Source organism: Martes martes, assembly GCF_963455335.1.
Source record: "Martes martes genome assembly, chromosome: 1".
Taxonomy (NCBI): domain Eukaryota; kingdom Metazoa; phylum Chordata; class Mammalia; order Carnivora; family Mustelidae; genus Martes; species Martes martes.
In genome coordinates this window covers 118182233-118205688 of record NC_137888.1, presented here as the reverse complement: position 1 = coordinate 118205688, position 23456 = coordinate 118182233, and the positions used below count along the sequence as shown (strand labels likewise).

At 46.6% G+C, this 23456-nt stretch overlaps 1 protein-coding gene across 6 annotated transcripts in view; it reads left to right on the top strand.

Annotated features, from left to right (window-relative positions):
* LOC308345478 (kalirin) overlaps nucleotides 1–23456 on the top strand; it is a 118104-nt gene that overhangs the window by 42564 nt on the left and 52084 nt on the right. For 2 of the 6 annotated variants that reach the window (XM_080807657.1, XM_080807656.1), the window contains exons 3-12: nucleotides 408–512; nucleotides 3875–3970; nucleotides 14733–14863; nucleotides 19073–19139; nucleotides 19929–20032; nucleotides 20221–20290; nucleotides 20628–20714; nucleotides 21536–21628; nucleotides 22417–22467; nucleotides 23269–23346. In XM_080807657.1, coding sequence (XP_080663783.1) covers nucleotides 408–512; nucleotides 3875–3970; nucleotides 14733–14863; nucleotides 19073–19139; nucleotides 19929–20032; nucleotides 20221–20290; nucleotides 20628–20714; nucleotides 21536–21628; nucleotides 22417–22467; nucleotides 23269–23346 — 882 coding nt within the window. The remainder of the gene's footprint in view (nucleotides 1–407; nucleotides 513–3874; nucleotides 3971–14732; nucleotides 14864–19072; nucleotides 19140–19928; nucleotides 20033–20220; nucleotides 20291–20627; nucleotides 20715–21535; nucleotides 21629–22416; nucleotides 22468–23268; nucleotides 23347–23456) is intronic. The other 4 variants (XM_080807655.1, XM_080807653.1, XM_080807658.1 and 1 more) reach the window with 3 other exon arrangements.

Genomic DNA, 23456 nt, shown 5'->3' with positions numbered 1-23456 from the left:
AATTTTAGGCTATTTGCCATTTCTCCCTCTGAGGATGACAGGGGAGCTTGGTGATACTCAGATTGTGGCTTAATAGTCCTTCAAAGGCTTAAAAAGTTAGGCTCTCTCTGACCATTCTCAGCTTTTTCTTTTTCCTGATTAACAATGTCAATGTTTGTCGTGTGTGTGTGTGTGTGTGTGTGTGTGTGTGTGTGTTTTCCCCCATTTTAACCTCACTGTCCTTTGAGATGAAGGTGCACCCCATTCCACAGAAGAGGACAGTGAGGCTGAAAAAATAAGGATGTGTTAAGGAAGGAGGGTATCTTATATGTTGCTTTTTTAAAAAAAACTCTTAAGTCCTAAACCATTTGTATCTTTAACTGTATGAAACAGAGGACTGTATGACTAATGCTGCTCTTTTGTTCTAGAAGAACAAGAAAGGTTGGGGCGAAGATGAGCCAGACGAAGAGTCACACACCCCTCTCCCGCCTCCTATGAAGATCTTTGACAATGACCCTACACAGGACGAGATGGTAGGACTCCTTTACTTTCTCCTTGAAAGAACAACGTGTAATACATGTGATTTTGTCTTGTGTGTATGGTGGGGGTAGTAATACTCTCTCTCCCTTGTTCTCGCTCTGAATCTATAATGATGGAGATTTGTCTATATTCGGTAGGTTACCCTCCCCCTGCCCTGGAGATCTGACTCCATTCTGGGCAGCGGAGGGGCACGTGCAGCAATACCAGAGTGGGACTGGTGTCTCGTCCTGTTGATGGAGGATAATGGCTCTGTCTTCGGACACTGCAGATCCTAAAAGGAACTGTTTGTCTCACAAGGAGTCTGAGGGCAGTTCCAGGCCGAGATCTCTTTGTTGTACCTGACTTCTGAACTGTATTTTCACTGACTGTTTTCCCTATACTCAACTCTAAAATCCAAATAGCAGTACCTTCTTGTCAAGCCCAAATTCTGCAAGCACGGGAGGGAAGGAGATGCTGCTAAGGGGGGAGGGGAGGTTGCTGACAAATGTGGGAAACCTAAATGCAGGCTGTCGCGTGCTTTGTCTTGTAAAATCTCTGGCTCCTGAGCAGTGGAGGCTCCCAGGTGCCTGGGGCGTGGATGTCTGTGTGGCCTCGAAGCCCCGAGCGATCCCCTGATTGCTCTAGAGGCCTAGCTTGGACATGCTGCCCAGTACCAGCCAAGGCTCGGGGCTGCTTTAACTGCACACTCTGTCACTCATTTTCCTAGCAAACCCTGCTTTCACCTCAGTGTGTTTGTCCTGCCTTCTCTTTGTCGCTGTCCCCTTGGACTCTGTGGGTTTTAGCTGTCCTTTACGGTTTCTTTTCAGAGTGGCTTGTGGTGGTGGTGGTGGCTCAGCTGTCCCTCCGGGGGCCCCCCTGTGTTCCCTGCTGCACCGCCTTGCAGTGGCACAGCTTCCTGTGGGGCAGGGGGGCCAGCAGGGATGGGGAACAGATCTTTCCACCAGCACCTGGGATGCAGTTCAAAAAGTCCGGCTTGCCCATGCTTCAGCATGTCCAGTGATAGCCCCGTCCTGGAGCTCATTCTCTCCACTTTGTATTGGGTCACAAACCCAAAGATATTAGTTGGGGTCTCCCAGGGTGCCACACAAGAGGGAGAGACTCTAGGGACAGGACAATGACAGTTGCCCTGCTCTGGGACTCCACCATGAGCCAGGCACAGCACTGACCCCTCCTATGGTGACGCTGGTGGCCCCTGTTGGAAGGACAAGTAGCGGGAAGTGTGGCACGAGGCCCATCCTGGGTTCCCAGGAGCAGGAGCACCCACACTCCACACTGAGGTCCGCACGGGAGCCAACCTGCTGTGTTCCCAAAGGCCTTCCCTTGTAAAATGTTCCACAAACAGTGATTGTATGTGTGGGGCGAAGGACGCTCCTGTCACAGCATTAGCTGTCCCACACCACCCTCGGCAAGGAGGTACCAGCTGGCCTATGATAAGTAAAGGTCATGGACCCACCCCCTCAAATTCCCTCAGACACAGCTTGTTTGGGGGAAGAGGATGTTATGTTGTTTCTGGATAATCTTTAACTGAAAAGGCGGACTTACCCCAGACATTTGTGTGGCCTTTTTGTTAGCCAGTAAGAGGACAGATGGCAATGGTCCCTTTTTAGACACATTCACCCTCCTCAGCCCTGCCTGTTTGATTTCTGTGCGTTTATTTTTCTGAAACACTTGGGGAGCCTCAAAACTTCCAGTAATTAGAGTTGAACTTATTAAAATAAGTTTTTACAACAGTCTGTAAGGAATTTTTTAGTCTACCTATTTAATGTTATACAATCACCTGGATTCTCCATGTTCCCCTCTATTATTTGTTCATATGCGTGTATGTTTTATTTTTATAGTTTTAATATATACTTGATATGTTCAACATTTTATTTAATATTTTTAAAAATCTTATTAATTGTATCTTCATAACTACAATTTTAATAGCTGAGGAGTATTTCCCTTATTCGATATAGCATAATTTGCTTGGCCAGTCTGTTTTGGGATATCCTGGGTTGTTTCCAGTTTTGCTACCCTAGATAACATTGCTACAGATCACTTTGTACATACAGCATTTGTTCTTTTGACTTCTGTCCTTGGGATAAGTTCCCAGGGGTAGGATTACTAAATCAAAAAGTTGATAGCTTGGATTTCCAAACAGGCTTAAGCTCCTTTCCTGCATTCCCCAGAAGAGAAGAAAGAGTGTTGTTCTCTCTCTCTTAATTATTATTTGACTTTGTTTTACCCCATCTCAGAAGCAAAGACCTAGAGTAACTCTTAACCTAGACAAAAAGTAGCTTCTTTTTGAAACTTTTCCCCCTAATGTAAGGGACAAACTTGAAGCCAAAGCATGGCCAGGACTTTCAGCTTTTTATCTCTGCAGTGATCAGTGTCAAAGACTGAAGGAACATGTGTCCGGGGCCCGGGGAGCACAGTTGCCCTCTGCTTGGCTGTGCCAGGGGGAAAAGTTCATACATGCATGCAGGGTGAACCATTTCTCCCCCAATTTCTTCTCAGGTAGGAGAAGGAAGATAAAAACCACTGCCCCTCCATGAGCAGGATTCCCCACACCATTGGCCATCCAGCCACATGGACCAGTCAGTGCTTCTTGCTGGTACAAGGGGATGGTGGGCAGGCCCTTGGCTTGAGCCTCCTTTTACTGTGAATAGGACAGTCCCTGGTGACTCTAGCATGAGACACTCAACTCCTTGCTAGAACCATGTATTATATCCACATGTTTCAATTCGGGAGCAACACAAACAGCTATGTTTGTGGAGGGGTGTGTGTGTGTGTGTGTGCGCATGTGCGTGCATATGTGTGCGTGTGTGCATGTGAGTGGGCGGGGGGGTTTCTAGCTTCCTGGTCTTTAAGTGCCCTGCCCTAAAATTTTTGATACACACTGAAGATCTATGTTTAAAATCTGTATTTAAGTAAAGCAAAGACAGTTTCTCTCCTTTGGACACATTTGAGGCCAGGTTTATGAACCCCTTTCATACCCTGGAACAGCAATGGGCAGCCCTGTTGTGGCCAAAGTTCTATCTGTCCCTCTCCCCCTGTTGCTGACAGTGGGTGCAGGCCTTACCTGTTGGCCTTCCGGGAACTCAGCAAACCCTGCCCTCAGTTCCTCCGGAGGCCTGCCTAAGGAGAGCCTAGTCCCATCCCTGCTTTTCCGCTGGCCAGAACTCCTGACAAGGGGTCAGGCAGGACTGTCTGACACCCACACCACTTCCTATCTTGCTCTGTGATTTCTTGCCTCTAAACATAAAGCTTTGCTTCCCTTGCCTGCCTTGAGCTGTGGACTTGCTGTTTTGCTTCCTAATTGCTAGTCCTCATTCCTTGCTAATCTGCTTTTCCTTTGCTGCTCAATGTCTTGCAGTCCTCCTCTTTGCTAGCAGCCCGGCAGGCTTCCACTGAAGTACCTTCTGCTGCAGACCTTGTCAGTGCAATAGAACAATTGGTCAAAAGCAAGCTGGTAAGTGGGGGTCCTGGAGGTAGTTCTGTGTGTGTCTTACCTCCATGTGGCTCCCAGGGTTTGGTGTCTGTCTGCCATGGCCTCCTTTGCACCTGTCCTCATTCCTCCTGTAGGATTGTTTCTAGCTAAGGATGATTTCCAAAATAATCTGTGCTCCACAGTCTTTTTAGCTCCTTTTTTTTCTTTTTTTTTTTTGAATGGGCATAGGCAATTAATGGCCCTTTTGGGATTGTGTCACTAATGAAAGGAAAAAAGTATCCAACACAAAATAGCATCTCTCTGAGCCTGGTCTGCTGACCTACAGGGATGCAGCATTTGGACAGTGACTGGTGTGTGTCTGGTTAGCCCTGAAGCTAATTCGGCTACTGAGACACAGAACATGATTTGGGTCTTTGAAAGTACCAGGTAATTTTATTTGCGGACCCCAGGCAAGTTTCTAGCCTGCAAAGTCTGGCAAAAGTAGATAGTATAGAGATAGTATATATAGTATATAGTATGTATAGTGTGTGTATATATATGTATATATACATGTATTATATATATATAATATCTACTATCTATAAATATAGATATGTCTATATCTATAAATATAGATATATATAGATATAAATATAGATATAGATATATCTATAAATATAGATAATAGATATTATATATATATATATAAAAATATAGATAGTAGATATTATAAAGGGGCATGGGCCAAAATGTGTAGCTCTCTCACTGCAGGAGATGAGGGGAGCTGGTGTGTACCCCCATCATGGGGGACAGTCAAGCTGACGGCCACTGAAAACTGGCCTAGCTTATGACTGTCTCAGGGGACAAGCAGATGACCGCAGAGAAGGATTATGGGTCTGGTTGCTTTAGGGTTTGGGCTCCATGCTGGTGAAAGAGCTTGTTTCTGGATAATGTTATTCCTCCGCACCATGTTTTCACGCTGACGTGTATTCCTACAGGATGACAGTGTAAAGCATTCTCCTTGCCCTTCTCCCTCATCTGTGTCACTCGTTTGGTTTTTCTCAGAACTCTCATTAGGATAAATGTCTGTGCTTCTGCCAGACTCCTCTAGGACAGTTCTGCTAATCAGCACCATATAAACCCTTCTCCCCTTGGCCCAGGAATTAGAGGAAAATGCTGGATGTCGTGCAGGGAACGCTGCCCGATCATAATTCTGATTACAGTAACTCTGTCTTCAAATCTCCCAGCTTAGAGAATACTGATGAAATTTAACACGTGATTTTCTTCTCCTTCCAAGTTTTCCATCCTAAGTAAGAAAGAATTTTGCAGCTGATGTTTTCAATAACTGTATCTAACTGTTCTTGAGGGCTATCAGGTCTCCAGTCACCCTCCCTGTCTCACTGGTAGGAGTCAAGTGCTCATGTGGGCACTCCACTGGCTTTTCAAAGCTTGCCTCTCTGACCACTCCCCACTTGCTCTCCTTTCTTCTTCACACTGACCCACATACCCTCTTCATGATCCAAATACTATCTAACAATGTTTTTCCTTAAAGATCATCCTTTGTTTTTTTTTCTTTACATTGTCCCCTTCACCACCTATGCCTGAGCCCTGATCTCATGCCTGGACTATTGAAGTAGTCTCCTGCCCCACTCTGCCTCCCTCTCAGGCCTCTGTCTCCTGGCAGGTCTTCCGTATGCACTGCCATTGCCTTCCTCCTCAGTGAAGGGTCACTGCCTCCCTCTTGCCTCCACAGTTGTCTGCAGGGTGGGGAGCCTTCAGGTACACAAGACTCTTCACTGAGGCGCAGGAAGACAATTTTAGAATCTCTTCATCATTTAAAAAATGATTTGGGGTACATTATGTTATGTACATAATGATAACACAGTAGCACAGAAGTACAAGTTATAAATAAGTTACATGTTTGGGCAATGTATGGCCAAAATTAGGTTTCCTGATAGAGGTATATGATCAAGGTTTGGAACTCACTGGATAAAATATTCCATGGATAAAATTCACACTTACCCAGTATTCTAATGCTTTGTAGGCAGCCTACCACCACTTATTTATTCTGGTTGATGAACTCTGCTCCAATCAAATTGTTTTCCTCATGCATTTGGCTCTCCTCCCCCCAAGTTTCTATTCATACCACCCTACTTCTCTGGAACATTCCCTCTCTTATTTTTGCTTATCTAAAGCACAGTAGTCCTTCGGGGCCCCACTGGAATCTCATCTGCCCAGAAGGGCTTCCCTGACCAGTCCAGGCCAGATTTCCTCTGCAGTCCCATGCCAATTACTGTGTAAGCCACACACTGCTGGGGCCAGCTCTTAGATAGTTCTGTTGCGTTATTTGTTAAAGTATCTTAATCTTTTCATTATCTTTGTCTGTGTAGCTTCCCTGCCCGGCAAGATTAGGACATGATTTTCCCCTCCTCCATTAGTACACAGGAGGCTTTTATACTCATACGTCAGTAGACACTTCTCTCCAAAATGCTGTATTTTTGTATATTTTCGATTACCTTTTATCCTGATATTACTGCCCACCTGAGCGCTCTGGGAGTCTCCACGGCCCTTCTAGTTGTGTGATCAGTGTGTCTGGTATTAAACAGGTAAGGGCAGATATTGAGAAGTTGGGGCACCTGGGTGACTCAGATGGTTAAGTGTCTGCCTTCAGCTCAGGTCATGATCTCCAGATTCTGGGATCGAGTCCCACATCTGGCTCCCAGCTCAGCAGGGAGTCTGCTTCTCCCTCTCCCTCTCCCTCCCCTCTGCCTCTCCCCCTGCTTGTTCTCTCTCTGTCTCTCTCTTTTTGACATAAATAAATAAATCTTAAAAAAAAAAAAAAAGAAGTCAATGAGAGTAAGTTTCCCAGAAGAGAGGAAGTGGAGGGTGTTATTGGAGCAGATCAGCCCTGTAACAGGCCCTCAACAAACCTCTATCAGATGAGTGGTTGCTCTGTGGTACGTTTCCACAATAAGAACTTTAACTTGTCCCTCCACCAATAACTACTCCTTGAGGACCTGCAGTGAACCCAGAATTATAGAGATTTCTTTGGCCAAACAAGTAACACCAACCCCATATCATGGAGAGGAATGAGGGAGCAGCAGCTTGGTTTCTCAGAATCTTCTCCTCAAAATTTGATCCTTTGTCATTCCTCTGCTTTCTCCTCCCTCCCATCCCAGTATGTACCCGCTGTAGGAGAGCAATGAAGCAGCAATGTGTGGTGATTTCCCCAGGCATGTTGGAGAATCCCGAGTTGCATTTTTACCTCTGAGACTTGTATTCCTATTCCTCATTAGCTCTTTAGCTGAGACGAGGATAAGACCTAGAACCTATGAAAGTTCCAGAGTTTTTATTTGACTGTGAGTACAACAGTGTGTTAGCTGCCAAGATAGGTAGTGTGTTCATAGGCTAGGTTAGTGAAAGTACAATGTACAATCAAGGATAGTAACAACCCCATTGTCCTCCAAGTTCTTCAGCCCACACCTGCCTTGAATACACGTGAGTCGTGTATCAGGTTCTGAATGCAGCATTCTGAAGTGTTCTTGAACTCAGTGCAAGGGCCCCAGAGGACGTGAACAGTACCATGTGGTGTCCACATCATTTGAAGGGAAGTTGAAGGTACTGGGTTAAATGAGGGGAGAAGTTAGGAGAGAGAAGGCTAGTGAGAGCTGTCCTGAATTCATTGAGAGCTGCTGTGGAAAAGAAGGGTTGGTCTCCCTCTTTGTTGCTCCAGAGGGTGGAACATAGACCTGTGGGTGGAAGTTATCTTAGTTCAGTATGAGATGAGGTAATAAGTTCCTTTCCAACCGACAGAGTCTGGAAATTTTACAGGAGCATCCAGCATACTTGAACTTTTATATCTAGGGCTTAGATGCTTTCTACTTTCTGTTTTGGGAAATAGTAGGAAGAGATAGCACCAAATTCTGCTCCACGCAAAAGCCTGGAGATCCCTTGTGTCTCGGAGCCCCAGAGCTGCCCTTGGTATGTTTTGGTCACGTGGTCATGACGGCACCAAGGCTTCTGCCCTAGAGTTGCTGGTAGGAAACAAGGGTGGGTGTTCTCCAGCTCACCTATGATACAGACAAAAACCCTTGAGGCTTCCCCTGGAACTCCTTTGACAAGTTCCTCTGGACATCAGTGGACACTTCTGAGTTCTCATCTGCCAGCCTTGGTCTTGAATCACTGCTTTTATTTACTAAGAGAAGATGCCCACCCACCTCCCCCCAAACAAATCTCACACATTTTTTTCCACATTTTGTATTAAGATAGTCTCTCTAACTCCAAGCCGGGTGTAAGGACTCTCCCTGCTTTCCCTGTGTTGATTTTTCTTTCTTTTTTTTTTTTTAAAGTAAACTCTATCCCAAAGTGGGGCTCAAACTGACAACCCCGAGATCGAGAGTCACTTGCTCTACCAACCGAGCCAGCCAGGTGCCCCTCCCCATGTGATTTTTTTTTAAGATGTTTTATTTATTTATTTATTTATTTATTTATTTATTTGACAGAGAGAGAGAGAGACCCAGTGAGAGAGGGAACACAAGCAGGATGAGTGGGAGAGGGAGAAGCAGGCTTCCCACTGAGCAGGGAGCCCGATGCAGTGCTGGAATCCAGAACCCTGGGATCATGACCTGAGCCAAATGCAGATGCTTAACAACTGAGCCACCCAGGCACCCCTCCCTGCGAGATTTTTTTTTTTCACTCTTTTTTTTTTTTTTTTTTTTTTTGACAGACAGATCACAAGTAGGCAGAGAGGCAGGCAGAGAGAGAAGGGAGGAAGCAGGCTCCCTGTTGAGCAGACAGCCTGATGCGGGGCTCGATCCCAGGACGCTAGGATCATGACCCAAGCCGAAGGAGCGGCTTTAACCCACTGAGCCACCCAGGTGCCCCTCCCTGCAAGATTTTTAATAAAACTTTTCCTAGATGTGAGGACGGGTGGTGATGGTGGTGGGTGTGCAGGGAATCAGAGACCTGGGTTGTAGTCCCGCCTTGGCTGTTTATTGTGTAGCCGTAGGCAGTTACTTAGTCTACTTGGGCCTTTCTTTTATCTCCTTTATCAGCAGGGATGATTCTGTCCAGCAGAATCTTATCTCAAAAGAGATACCATGATGATTGAGTAGGTGTGAGTGTGCTTTGTAAAATGATAAGCAAGCACCCTACAAATGTTAGCTCTTAGCCACCTCATCCGGGATCTGCGTTAATGTCAGTGGAAGGCAACAGAGCCAGGCCTTTCATAGCCCCGTCCTGGGCGATGACGACACAATGTGTGTCAGCCAATAGATGAACGGTTGGGTGAACAGGGCAGGGTTATACCTTAACCATCTATATGATCTGGTTTTACTTCTCAAGTTCAAGGAACAAGAGCTTGTGTGTCTCTAAAAATCTCATGTGTCTCTAAACAGCCCCAGGATTTCACAGCCTGCCTGAGATGGAAGGTCAAGCCTCCAGAAAGCACGCCTCCTATCTGAGCCCTTGTCCTCAGGCGGCATGTCACAGCATTTTCCTGGGCTTGGGATGGTATTTCTCCTCTACCTTTGGGGTAGGGGCTGGCCGGGATTGAGCTCTTGTTCAGTCTACCCAGTGGCCTGGCTTCCTAGAATGTGTATACCTGCTTCAGCAAGGCTTCCTGCCCTCTGGTTCTCCCACTTGATAGCATTCACCTCCCTAGGCCAGCCCTGTGGGCCACGAAACATGGCTCGGGCCACACTGCATCTGTATGTCTTTGTGCTTTGCTCACCTCTAGGTGAATCAGCCTGCTTGGTCAGTGGCAAGGTAGAGTTAGCCAAAGAGCCCAGAGAGGAGGAAATAATGGCCACATTGCACCCGCCGTTGGGGGGTATGTTTTCAGGCACTGGTTGCCTCTGGCCTTCCTCTATGGAAAAGGTTCCTGAGCTTGGTGAAGTAGAAAAGTTTCGATTTCCACCAAAAAAATTTGAAGACAAAGTCGCAAACTTGAAATGTCATTTGCCCAGACATGACCTTTTTTACTATACAGTTATCTTTTTCCCCATCCCCACCCTTAATTTGTCTGGAGATGATTCTGATCTAGTACTTTCGGTCCAGAGAATATATTTAAATTTTTAGAACAGGGTGGGTCAGCTAGGAGGTTGGTGTGGTGTGTGGTGCGGGACAAGCACCCTTATCTGTTGTTTTATCAGATGACCTTTGACCTCTCCCCAAGAGTCCCATAGTACATTCAGTAAATTCTTGGAGCCCTACCATGTGCCAGCTCTGACATTGATCACAGAACCTTCCTTAATGGAGCTCGCAGTCTAGGGTTAGTGCTCAAAACCCTCTCCTGCCTGGACTGTTGGAACATTTCCTCCATGACTGCAGTCTGATATCTCTCTACATGAATACCAGATGGATTCTCTTTTCTTTTTTCTTTTTAAAAAACTTTTTTTGTTAAAGATTTTTTTTTATTTATTTGTTTGACAGACAGAGATCACAAGTAGGCAGAGAGGCAGGCAGAGAGAGAGGAAGGGAAGCAGGCTCCCTGCTGAGCAGAGAGCCCAACATGGGGCTCGATCCCAGGACCCTGAGACCATGACCCGAGCCGAAGGCAGAGGCTTTAACCCACTGAGCCACCCAGGTGCCCCTCTCCTAGGCACTTTTAAAAATAATGTACTTAATTAGAGAGTATAGAAAAATGATATTCTTTTTTCCTTTACTGTCATATCAGAGACATTTTCCCAAGTCATGAAAAGCCCTTGGAAACATTAAGACTGATCTTCCTAAAACTTAAATCCAATCACGTCGCTTACCTGCTTCAAACCCTTCATCACTGGTTTTAGAAAGTAAAGTCTCTACTTCTTGATGCAACACACAAGTCTCCCTATGATGGGACACTGCATACTTCTCCGGGGTTGTCTGTCTCACTCCTACCCTCTTCCTTCCCTCACTCCCCCAAACTCACACAATATACAGTCACTTGCCGCCACTCCCCCACCCCTTGCCACTTTCGCTCCCTTATATTCTAACTGTGTGGGCTGCTTTCAGCTTCCCAGGCTGCCCCAGGTAGGTTCACAGCTTGATCCTTTACTCAGAGTGTTGCTCCTACTTAGAATGCTCTCTCATCAGAGGATCCAGTGAAATCCTCTTTCTCAAGCACTGCCTCTTCCTTTCCCTCCCCTCTCCACCCCATCCTCCCCCAGAGAGCATCTTGCTCCTTTTTTCATCCTCCTTGGTACCCCTTCCCTCTAGAACAGTACCCATGATAGCTTAGATTATGGAGGGTAGGAAGCCAGATCGTATTCATCTTCATTTCTGCAGTGCTTGGCAAATATTTAGCATGTAGTAGATGCTCAATGAATATTCGCTGGAGTACAAACCATTGAGCGGTCGCAGTGCTGTGTCATGACTGGTGTGCAGGGTTGTGTAAAGGGTGCTTATAGGAGTCCCAAGGAGGGGCATTTCATCCACAATCCAGCAGACAGGAAATGTGTTCATTTTTAACGGGGGACAGCCTTCCTCCCTAATTAATCTACTGCTTTAAATCCTATTTGCATTTCTGTTCCATGGCCTTGGACCAGCTAGAGGCACTTTGTGGCCCTCTCCTCGTGCACCTTCTCCTTTGCCTGCTGAGACTGTGGTGGCCTGAGCCCTGGGCAGGGCAGAAGCTCCCACTACCCATAAACCAGCCCCTGCTGCCTGCCTCCCACCAGGAGCAGCACAGACAGTGGCAGGTTGCCCCGAGTTGCCCATGGCTGGGACCCAGGATCCCCCCTCTAGCCCTGGAAGCCAGTCATCAGAGGGAATGGCATTTGAGTTATAAGCATTGATAGCCAATGCCATTAGGAGGCACATTACCCAGACTACAGCTTACCCAGACCCTTTATTTCTCTCTTCCTCCTCTCTCGCTGCCTCTGCCCTACTCACCCCTTTGCAGAGAGTCTTTTTGGGCTTTTTTGCTCATTCAACAGGTCAGACAGGAAGATAGGGAACATAGTTCCCTGCATGACATTTCGGCTCCTCAGAGGTCCTTCATTCTAGAAGGTTGAAAAAGGACCATGCCAAGCTGGATGTTCCACAGGAGAGCTTTGTAGGCAGAGATGGAAGCCTGTTTGCCTGGGCCTTGCAGTCAGCATCCTGCCAGCCATCAGGCTGTAGAACAAAGGCTGTAATAGGACAACAGGACAAGGAGGAGGGGAAGTAAAAGGCATGTAATCAGATCAGTCACCAGCTGGGTCCATTTGCCTGGGAGCCTGTCTCTGGCCATGGCACCAGGGAACAGGTCACATGTCTTGAAGAGCCTGCCTGTCCACTGGCTTCTCAGAGCCCAGCACCAGACACTCTCATTTCCTTAATAACTGGTTAGAGATCCTGAATCTATAAATTTAGCTAAACTCTCCTTGACCTTTCTATATTTTTAGTCCATGCTGTTTCTCAGGATAACAACTTGCACAGTTGATTACTTGTCCTGTAAAATAACTTCATGACAAGTTAAAAGAAATTCTCTCTCTCGAGCTTGAAAATGCTATCTTTATTTAAATTTTATTTTAATTTTTTTACTAACATATACTGTATTATTTGTTTCAGGGGTACAGCTCTGTGAATCATCAGTCTTACACAATTCACAACACTCACCATAGCACATAAACCGCCCCCCTCGCCAATGTCCATCACTCAGCCACCCTATAAGATGCTATCTTCTTAATTCTAGTTTCTGGTGTTGGTAACAAATTCATGTTGGCCCTTGGTACATTTTGTTGATTTGGAGGTAGAGCAGGGGAAAAGAAGGTTGACATCACTTCTCAGCTTTAAATTTTTTGGCTTTAAGACTTTTTTTTAGGGGCGCCTGGGTGGCTCAGAGGGTTAAAGCCTCTGCCTTCAGCTCAGGTCATGATCCCAGGGTTCTGGGATCAAGCCCCGCCATCGGGCTCTCTGCTCATCGGGGAGCCTGCTTCCTCCTCTCTCTCTGCCTGCCTCTCTGCCTACTTGTGATCTCTGTCTGTCAAATAAATAAATAAATAATCTTTAAAAAAAAAAAAAGAAGAAGAAAAAGACTTTTTTTTAAAGATTTATTCATTTTTTTAAAGATTTTATTTATTTATATGAGAGAGAGACAGAGCACAAGCAAGGGGAATGGCCGAGAGAGAGGGAGAAGCAGACTCCTCGCTAAGCAAGGAGCCCAACGTAGAGCTCGATCCCAGGACTCTGGGATCATGACCTGAGCTGAAGACAGACACTTAACCAATTGAGCCACCCAGCCCCTCCCCTTATTCATTTATTGTAGAGAGAGAAAGAAAGAGAGTAGGGGAGGGACACAGAGAGAGGGAGAGAGAGAATCTCAAGCACACTCCCTGCTGGAGTCTGCATGGAGACTCCTGCATGGAGTCTCCCTGCATGGAGCCCAGTGTAGGGCTTGATCTCACAACCCTGAGATCATGACCTAAGCCAAAGCCAAAAATCAGACGCTTAACTGAATTACTTACCCAGAGGCCCCTCCGCTTTAAGTCTTAATATTCACCACCTGTTATATAATGAATGACCCATTGGGTACCTCATTTACTTTTTGTTTCATTCCTCTGGACTGTTCCTACTTGTATTTATCCTATCTTGAATTACGGCAGCTATGAGAATTTAGACATATACTCCAAGTGCACGCTGTTTAACACCATGCTGGAAGCCTGTTGTTTCTCCCACCTTTTTGGAGATTTTTTTATCTTTGTGACTTTAACCTTAAGGCTGATGTTTTCAAAGACTTCCAAAGTGAAGCTTTTCCTTTGAGCCGCAGAGGCTGTTGTAAATAGGCCTCTTGTGTGGGTAGTTTGGGTTAGACACCCATATTTGTTTTAGAGTCACTCACCTTGACCTTGATCTCCAGGCTTACTGTTTATCCACATTGCTTCTGCCAAGTTCCATAATGAAATGCTAAGTGTTGCTGTTTGATCTTTCTTCAAGGACACTTGTGAAAATGCTAAGATTGGCCCCATGTTTTAATATCCTTCTTGTTAACAGCTCTGGGGGTTGGGAGGAAGAGCTTATCATTGTAGAATATTTTTAATTTTCCAAGGGGTTATACAACTATTGTCTCTGTTGATTTCTTAGAAATCTGTAGAAAGGAGAGATCTGATTTGAAAACTGAAAAAAAAAATGAAGCCCACATGGAATAATTGCAGCTGTCTCACTTAAGATCATCCAATGGCTAGCAGATCTGGGGTTAGAATCCTTTGTCCTTAAGTCTTTCTAGAGTACTGTATTAATACCTTTACCTTGTTTCTCAATGCTATAGCACCTTAATTAAAAGAAATTAAAGGGATTCATAAATGAAAGAAAACCTTGGCAAATAACCTTAGGAAAGATATTTTTAGGAAAGGCTAAATCTATTGATCTCTTCCTGTCTACATCTCATTGGCATCTTGGCGGCGGGGGGGGGGAGCTGATTTAACAAACAGGAGTTGACCCAACTAGCTCTCCTGTCACTACCCTCCCCTTTATCAATTGGCATTTGATGGTCTAACAACTGATTTTCTTTTTTAACTGTTTCATCAGTATAGAATCTCAATGATTATCTTTACCTCTGCAGCTCTTACCCAGATATGTCACTTTGACAATTTTCATTATGTCAGGAAATTGGCTGCACATGATGCCAAGTTCATCTTGATTGCCTGAGAAGGCGGCAGCTCTGGGCAATCTGCTGCAGGGACAGGGGAGTACCTGGCCTCCTGGTGCCTCACTGACATTCAGTGAGAACAGCCTGGGCTACTGGTCTACCAAGTTGGCTGCTGCTAGGCAGGAGGGGACACAAGGGCCTCCAAATGACTTTTCAAGGTATGCTTCCCTAAGGCTGTTTTTCTTCTCTTTTCAGAGTCTAGAAGGAGGCTCATACCGGGGAAGCTTGAAAGATCCTGTAGGCTGCCTGAATGAGGGGATGACTCCACCCACACCTCCTAGAAACCTGGAAGAAGAACAGAAAGCCAAGGCCCTGAGAGGCCGGATGTAAGTAACTTTCCCATATACTACCCTAGTACGCATGTGTATGGTGGACAACATGCTGAGGTCGGAGGAAGTTTGGGGAGGATTACAGAGGGGTCTCCCACACTGTATTTGCACAGATACTGTTCATTCTAAGTAAAGGTGACCTAGATCTGTCCAGTGTACATTGATAGACAAGGCACTGCAGTGGCACTGACTTTAAGAATTTTAGGCTAAAGTATTATCAGGGAGATAGCAGCTGTTATTGACAAAGTGTGGTTATAACCAAGGTCTGTTAGAAATTTAAAACATGTTGGGGCACCTGGGTGGCTCAGTCAGTTAAGCATCTGCCTTTGGCTCAGATCATGATCCTAGGGTTCTGGGATTGAGCAGCGGGCTACCTGCTCAGCAGGGAGTCTGCTTCTCCCTCTCCCTCTGCCTGCTCGCTCTCTCTCTCTCTCCCCCATCATTCTCTCATAAATAAATAAATAAATAAATAAATAAATAAATAAATCTATCTTTTAAAAACAAAATAGCACATGCTGACAAAAGGAAAACAACAAAGTGCTGGGAACTATGGGACTATTACTATGGTCCCATATTAGAGAAACCATGGCAGAAAGTCTGGTAGAGTTTCACCTGAGGAAACATTTCTCAAAATGTAGAGAAGTCATATCTAGGAAAGGCTTCTGTTGTGCCAGCTGGCCAGGGCCTAACTCTACCCCTTTCCTAACCCTTTAAGTTGACACCCATTTGTGGGCTTAGCTCCAAAAGAATCTCTTCACTTTTTTTTAGTAGTTGGGGGTAAATAAAATTCACATTGCAGCCCATTTCACAAAAACCCGTATTTTGTATAAGGTTTGAGTTATCCACCCTGATGTCAAGGCCATCTTCTGTTATTTGAGATGATCAAGAAGATACCATATACCATTAATCCCAAACCACAATTCCTCCAAAACTTTAGTTTTCTTGCTTTGGAGTTGATTCCATGTTGGAAGCAGAGCTTGGTGAGTCTTGGATGTGGCCTGGTGTGTGAGGGCTTATAAAGCCCAGAGAACTGATCCCTTTGCTAATTAGTCTGTCCTTCTCCCTCAGACTCGTCCTTCCTTTAGCCTGGTCACAGATGTGACCATTAGCAAAAATGAGTGAGGCCAGGCCCCTCTGTTGCCTGGAAACCGGCAAAGTGAATATCTATGACTTTCTTTCCTAGGAAACAAGAGTAGAAACATCGTAGCCAGGGCCTGGCCTCTGAGCAGGGTTGTCACCTCATAGCTGAGCTGAACAAGTGTCTCTTCAGTTCCAAACTTACCCCTCAACTTTATGGGTACCCAGGGGAATCCCAAGAATGGAATAGAGGTAGAAAAAATACCGTCCCTAAATGAAAATTTTTTAGGACTTGTATAAAGCTGCTTCTCTTTAGCCTCTCAGGGTAGTTTTTACATAGATGAGACAGTGGTGGAGCCAATGTCAGGCCTGTCAAGCCAACCAAAACTCAGATCAGAGAGGAGACCTTTGGGGTAGCAGGTGGTCCTTGGCAAAGCCTGTCACTGCTCTTGTTATTTTGGTTGAACAGGCTCATGAGCAGTCATGTAAGCCATTGTCCTGCTTCCAGATGTGCTGTTGTCTGATCTTGCTCCAACAGGCAAAAGTTCGTTGCCTCTTTTACTCTCTTTACCCATTTCTTCTCCCTCTTCTTACTCTTTTGCCTGACTCCACAGCTCTCCACATCCTGAGCTATCCTAAAAATCCAGCCATTACAGTGTCTCATTGCTCTTGCTGTAACGTATGGCCATGATGAAAGAGAGGATAGATACATGTCTAGTTGTGAACTCTGTGAGGCGAGAGGCCAGGGAAGGGGAGTGGTGGGGGGATGGGGCGAGGTACAGGGAATGGAGACTCAGTCCAGACACCAAAGGGTTAAATGGGAGCTCTGTGGAGAAAAGATGAAAACAGATAGTTATTTGTCCAGGACAAGAAAAAAGTCGAGGGTGGGCTTGATTGTCTTCAAGTTTTAGCCGTCATTCATTGAACAGTAGGTGTTGAATACCTATTGTGCACCAAGGTATGGGATATATCAGTGGATTAAGACGAACAACAGGAATAAAAGAAAAGTCCTTGCTCTCATGGCAAGTCAAAACTGTAAAGGGAGAAACTGCACAATAAACGAAATAAAAATAGATTATTAAATATGTTAGAAGCTGGAAAAATAAAAAATAGTAAGGGAGATTTAGAGTATGGTTGAGACCGTGTTGCAATTTTAACGCACAAAGACTAAAAGCAGGTAAGAAATAAGCCATTAGCTATGGCTATTAGCCAGGGAGGAAAAGTGTTCTTGGCTGAGGGAATAGCCAGTGCAAAGCTTCTAAGAGATTTCCTGTGTAAGACCAGCCATTCCCCACCATTGTGAAACACAGAAGTTAGAAATAGGTCTGACCTATTGCAGGAAGAAGTTTAGTTGGGCGAAAGAGTAACATTTACCTTGTAAATAACCTTTACTAATAAGAACCAAACATTTGTTAAAATGCTTTATTATTTCAATTTATTTGGCAATTAATCATGGTCTGTCTTGTGCTGCATGTAATTTAAATCTTTTGTGGACCTTTTCAGAATGTCCATTAATGCATCATGATCTCCCCAAGTATTTCATCGGGCCTTCAGTGGAAGTGATGCCAGGCCCACTAGCAGCACCTAGCCTAATCATTCCCCTTCCCTAGAGGCTGGAAAGCCCAAGACAGCCCTCAATCTGTCAGCAGATAGCATAGGATAAATATATCGCCTGGAGACAGGGAGCTGGACTTCATCTCCAGAGGGCCCTCCCAGCCCCAAATTCCCACTCCCACTTTCCTGTGGGTTTTTACCATTTTCTTCCAAGCAGTAACGTGGGCCATGCTAAAGATATATTTAAATGCTTTTATTTGGCCTTGCCAGTTCCTTCCTGTGGCCTATAACACATGATTGTGGATTGTGTATATTAGAGAGAGGAAACTGGTTGGAAGTACTGGACATGCTGATAAAGAAGCATGTGTTCCTTTTGCTTTCTCCCCATCACCCTGAGGCCCAGACCCTTGGATCTGTTGGCTTCTGTGTGCCATACAGGTCAAGAATTCCAGATGAATTGCTTCCTGCATTCAGAACACTTACAGCCCTTATGCTGGGGTCCCTTCGGCCCCTTGGGCCAAATAAGCAGTTGTGTGGCTCCAGGCAAAAAAGGTAGTAGGAGTCAGACTCCAGTAAGCCGCACGGCACCCAGCCTGCCCCCGTGCACAGCCCTGAGTATTTTATGTCCAGCTCTTTACTCTCTGGACAGAAAGAAAGAGAAGCTCTTGGATTTGAGGCCTCAGGGGCACCAGAGAGCCAGTCTGAGCAGTTTGCCAGGCAGCAGGCAACAGTGGAAAAGCAGAGTCTTTGAACTCTGGCATAATAGGTTCAGATCCCAACTCTGCTACGGACTTCGTCATCATGGGCAACACAGCCTCAATATCTTCCTCTATATGAAACAGGGCTTATAGGGGCACCTGGGTGGCTTAGTGGGTTAAAGCCTCTGCCTTTGGCTCAGGTCATGATCCCAGGGTCCTGGGATCAAGCCCCGCATTGGCTCTCTGCTCAGCAGGGAGCCTGCTTCTCTTCCTCTCTCTCTGCCTGCCTCTCTGTCTCTCAAATAAATTAATAAAATCTTTAAAAAAAAATAAACAGGGCTTATGCTCCCTACCTTGATAGAAGCATGAGACATTTCAGATGAAGGGCTGGCACAAAGCAGTGTCTGAGAGGAGGAAATCATTAACAAGAAAGAGACCAAGAAAGCAAGGGTCCCTGTGTTGCTTACACCCCACATCTGCTGGGGAGAGGGGAGGCTACTGCTTTGAAAGCTGTGATAATGGGGGCCTGCAGTCAACCTTTCTGGCCCTGACTGGACCTTTTGCAGGCTGGTTACCAGGGACAACTATCTATTGTAGCTTCTGTATCTCAAAAGTTTCACTTGATGTTGGTGTCTCTGAGGACTCAAAGCTTGGTTATCAAGCAAATGTCTCTCTCCTCTTGATAATCACAGAATAGAGTTGAAATGAACGAAGGAAAGTCTCCTGGTGAGTCCTTGGCCTCAAAGCTTTCATAACTCAGTTTTGTCAAAGTGTCTTGTCATAAAGGTGCCAAAGTATCCTTCCTGTCAACTTAAGTGTGAAGATTTCTTGCTTTGCAATGAAGAGGAACCCTCATTGTTCTTAATCTCCTGCCCAGGTTTGTCCTGAATGAGCTGGTACAGACAGAAAAAGACTATGTCAAGGATCTGGGGATTGTGGTGGAGGTGAGTATGTGGGTCAAGGTGGGTCTGCGGTCACCCAACCAGGGGCATGTTGAACCCTACCTGGGCCAAGGTGTTTTTAACTTGTGGGTTATGTGCAAATACTTCTGGGTATTTGCAGAATGAAACTAAGAATGACAATAGATCAAATGTAATATGCAGGGTTTTTTCTTTTCTCCTTGAAATATCATAAAAGATTCAGAGGGAGATGGGTCTCAAGTTTGGGGGAACCTCTTGGTTAGAGCTGAGTCCCTTCACCTTGTTTTAGGTGACTAACTTACTACCTCAAGAGCCTCATATGGCGTTTAACCATTTGGACATTTCTTCTTCAGACCTATGAGTCTCCATGGGCACAAGCAGGGCACTCCTAGGGAAACCTTGGGGCTTAGAGACTCCTTAGATTTTAAGGAGAATGTTATGGCTACCAAGAGGACAGACCAAGAAAAATCCACCCATAAGACAAGACTGACAAGTCCACAGTTAAGGGTCAACTTACAGTAAATAAAACAGCGCTCTCCTTAGGGATATACTTTAGGGGCATTTAGATACTTGGATGAAAAAGACTTTCTCTTAAGAGGGCTGAAGACAAAGAAAGGGACCTAGAACTTTATCAGAGTTGGGTCTGTCACTCTGCACGGGGTGAAATCCTGGCCGAACACTGAGAGACCGTGGAAGAGCTTGCCCTCAGGCTCCTGAAGAGAGTGGACACTTACACAGGGCTGCGGTATATGAGGCTTGGCATGAGAGCTTTCTGGTAAAGATGCCCCACTCATCACTGCCTCTGCTCTCCAGGGCTTCATGAAGAGAATAGAAGAGAAGGGTGTCCCTGAGGACATGCGAGGGAAGGATAAAATCGTGTTTGGAAATATTCACCAGATTTACGACTGGCATAAGGAGTAAGTGCCACCTCGTCCTGAGGACAGGGCTCCCTGGAAATCCAGAATCCTCCCATCCTCCCCCTGCATCTGACCTCAGGGGTAGGGTAGGGCTGGGGGAGAGTCTGGTGTCATGTATCTCCTCATGGAGAAATAATACAGTTCTGAAGGAGGTGACCTCCTTCCCTCACGCCCTCCCCTCCTTTTAGTTTTTTCCTGGCTGAACTGGAAAAATGTATCCAGGAGCAAGACAGACTGGCCCAGCTCTTTATTAAACACGTGAGTGCTTCCCAGCAGCTTCTGCGCCCTGCCCCGCCCCTCCCACCGGGCTCCCTTGCATGCTCTCGAAAGTTCCTCCTCTCTTCTGCCCCTGGCCTTCCTTCTCACCCGAGTTCTTGCTTTTGGTGGGGGGGGGGGGGGGGGGGAGTACCTTCTTGGCAATTTGAAAGATGGGCGGTTGCCTACTTCGTGTACTCTTGTATCCGTGGTATTGAAGGGCCTGTGTCCCCTGAGTGGGGCGTGGGGGCCCGTGCCATGGGGCGGAGCCCTGCGCGGGGAGGGAGGTGCGGGATCGGTGGGGGGCGGCCTCCTGAGCGCCCCTCGTCTGCCTCTGCAGGAGCGGAAGCTGCATATCTACGTGTGGTACTGCCAGAATAAGCCGCGCTCTGAGTACATCGTCGCCGAGTACGATGCTTACTTCGAAGTAAGCTGCTCGGCCTTTGCAGATCCGGGGGTCGGGGAAGAAAGGCGGCCCGAGGCAGCGGCAGTCAGAAAGGCCGGCTGTGTCCAGCCACATACCCCTCCCCGCCCCCCAACAGTGCTGGGACCCCCCTTCAGGGCAGGGAGCACTGCCTCAGCAGGGCCACTGCCTTACCTGGGTTCCAGTTCCGTGGGCGCTTTGCTCTGGACAAGCTGAGGCGGCCGGTGTGCGGAGCGACGGTGACACCGACGCGGCTTCAGGAGCTCGGCCCGCCTTCGGGACCCCGGCGCAGACCGCCACCAGCCCCGCCAGTCCTGGGGGACTGCTGGCGGAGGCCCTTCCTCCTCAGCCAGGCACTCGCAGTCCCCTCAGGCTCTCCGCTTGCGTTCTGGAAGGTTCTGTCAAGCACCTGCCAGTGTTTATTTTGCCCTGCCCCGGAAGTGCTGCTTTTGTTGGAAAGCAAGGCTGTTCCTCAGAGAGAGACCTCCTCCATCTGTTGGCAGATCTGTGTCCAGTGTGGCTCCCGTTAGGCCCCTGCCCTAGGAGGAGCCCTTCTGACAGCAGAGAACAGAATACTCATTCCAGCATGTCCCCCGGGGCTGGAGTGAGGACACGGGGTGGGAAGTACCTAACATGCAGAAGGGTTTGTGTTGTTAGTAGCATTGTGGCAGCTGTGTGGGCAGCTGTCCCTCTCCCCTGGTTTGAGGATTCTAAAACATCATTGGCCAGAGGGAAGGCCTGTCCTTCTCACCTTGCCCCCTAATTGCGGGGAACCCCATTCCTTCGGTTCCTTTTTCTTCTAATGTAAATCCCTTGTGTTCCAGGAGGTGAAACAGGAGATCAACCAAAGGCTGACACTTAGTGACTTCCTTATCAAGCCCATTCAGAGAATCACTAAATACCAGTTGCTCCTCAAGGTAAGAGAGCTGTGAGCCTGAGTGAGGGCCGGAGAAGGGTCCTCTCAGATTCTGAGATGGGGAGCAGGTCAGCGGGAGGCTGTGTCTCCACCACACCTTTCCCATGAATGAGCAGGGGGCATCTGTGGGCTGTTATCTTCCCTGTTCCTGACTTATGTCAGCTCTTCCTCCAAATAAACTGCATGCATGTCACTCCTGCCTATAAGGTTGGTGGTTAGTTCATTTTCTTTCTTTCAATTCACTTTCTTCTCTTGTCACCATCATGGACTTGGGATCTTTAAAAAATAAAAAACAGTAACATAAAATCAGAGTGACCATAAGAAGAAAGAAAAGCCAAGGCAAGGCCCTGGAGAGCTTAAATGAGTAATACCTAAAATTTGATCATATTTCACCTTTTAAAATGGTTTAATTTGGTTTGTCTTACAGAATATGAGGTAAATGGAAGAGAGAGATTGAGCTTTCCTTTCTCCCAGGCCTTCTGAACATAACCCCCACCCCCACCCCACTTCCTGCTCAGAGCCTCCCTCTCCCTTCTTCCCTTTCTCCCCCTCCTCCTTTGCCCATAGCTTTTAATCTTTGAGTATTTGGGGGTTTTCTTCATGTTTCCAATATGATTCATAAGTTCATATCTCAGCTTCTATAATGCACTGCCATGTCTGTTGGGGAGGAAAGTCATCTGGGGGATCATCGTAGGTTTTATGATGCTGGATTTTTTATAGTGCTCTGTTTTCCTAACTGACATCTCCACTCTGCACCTTCCCTGCTCCCTCCCGCCCCCACCTTGCTAGGACTTCCTGAGATACAGTGAGAAGGCTGGTTTGGAGTGTTCCGATATTGAGGTGAGTCTAATGCTCTTGGCACTGGCTGTTCTCGGAGACAGTGTTGGATGTCTGTCTCTAAGGGGAAGAACTGGCTCTCGAGGGCCAAAGGTCCAGGTGGAGTCCTCTTAGTGAGAGCCCCTTGCCAGCAGCTGCTCGACAGGATGGGGAATGGCAAGTAGTAATAAACACACTGAGTATTTTTCCAGAACCTGAGAATTCTGTCTGGGACAGACCAGAGTTTCACTGCACTCATCTCCTCAGTGTGGCTCCAATGGCATATGGTGGGAAAGGGGTGCGATTTTTGAGTCTTCTAACATCCTTCAGAGATTCAGTGTTTCAATGTGCCTCCCCTACCCTGGAGGATTACTCCCTAAGTGAAGTCCTTTGAGGCAATCTCACCATGGGGATTATTTTAAGCCAGAGAGGTTACAGACCATTCTGGCAGGTTATTTTAGGCGAAAACCTCTAGTGTTTCACAAGCCAGGCTAAGCTGTTGCTTAGGCAGCCAAGAAGCAACAAAGAGAAGAAAGAAAATATGAGAAGGAATGAGAATTGCTAAACAAAAATGAGAAGGAGGAAAAAGCTGGCTGAGTAGCCTTCTTCCCACATGTGGTCACTGATTCATCTGGAGCCGTGCACTGATGATCAACATCCCAACAGAAAATCCCATACTACTCTAGGAGTGGGCAGCAGGAACCAGTGTCCTTTCCTAGAATTAGGGATCCCCTCAGAGGTCCCTGTCCTCCAGCACGGAATTGCCCTAAGCTTCCTACCTGAGTGCTTATCCCCCTCCTGAGCTGCTGTTGTTCTCTCCCACAGAAAGCCGTGGAGTTAATGTGCCTTGTTCCAAAACGCTGCAATGACATGATGAATCTGGGACGTCTGCAGGGCTTTGAGGTAAGCCCTTACCAAGCCCTCTCTCTTCTGGACAGCAGGAGCTGGGGCTGTGAGGCAGCTTCCCTTTGAAGCCCTGTGTCCACCTCCTCTGCCACCTCCACTCACCATCT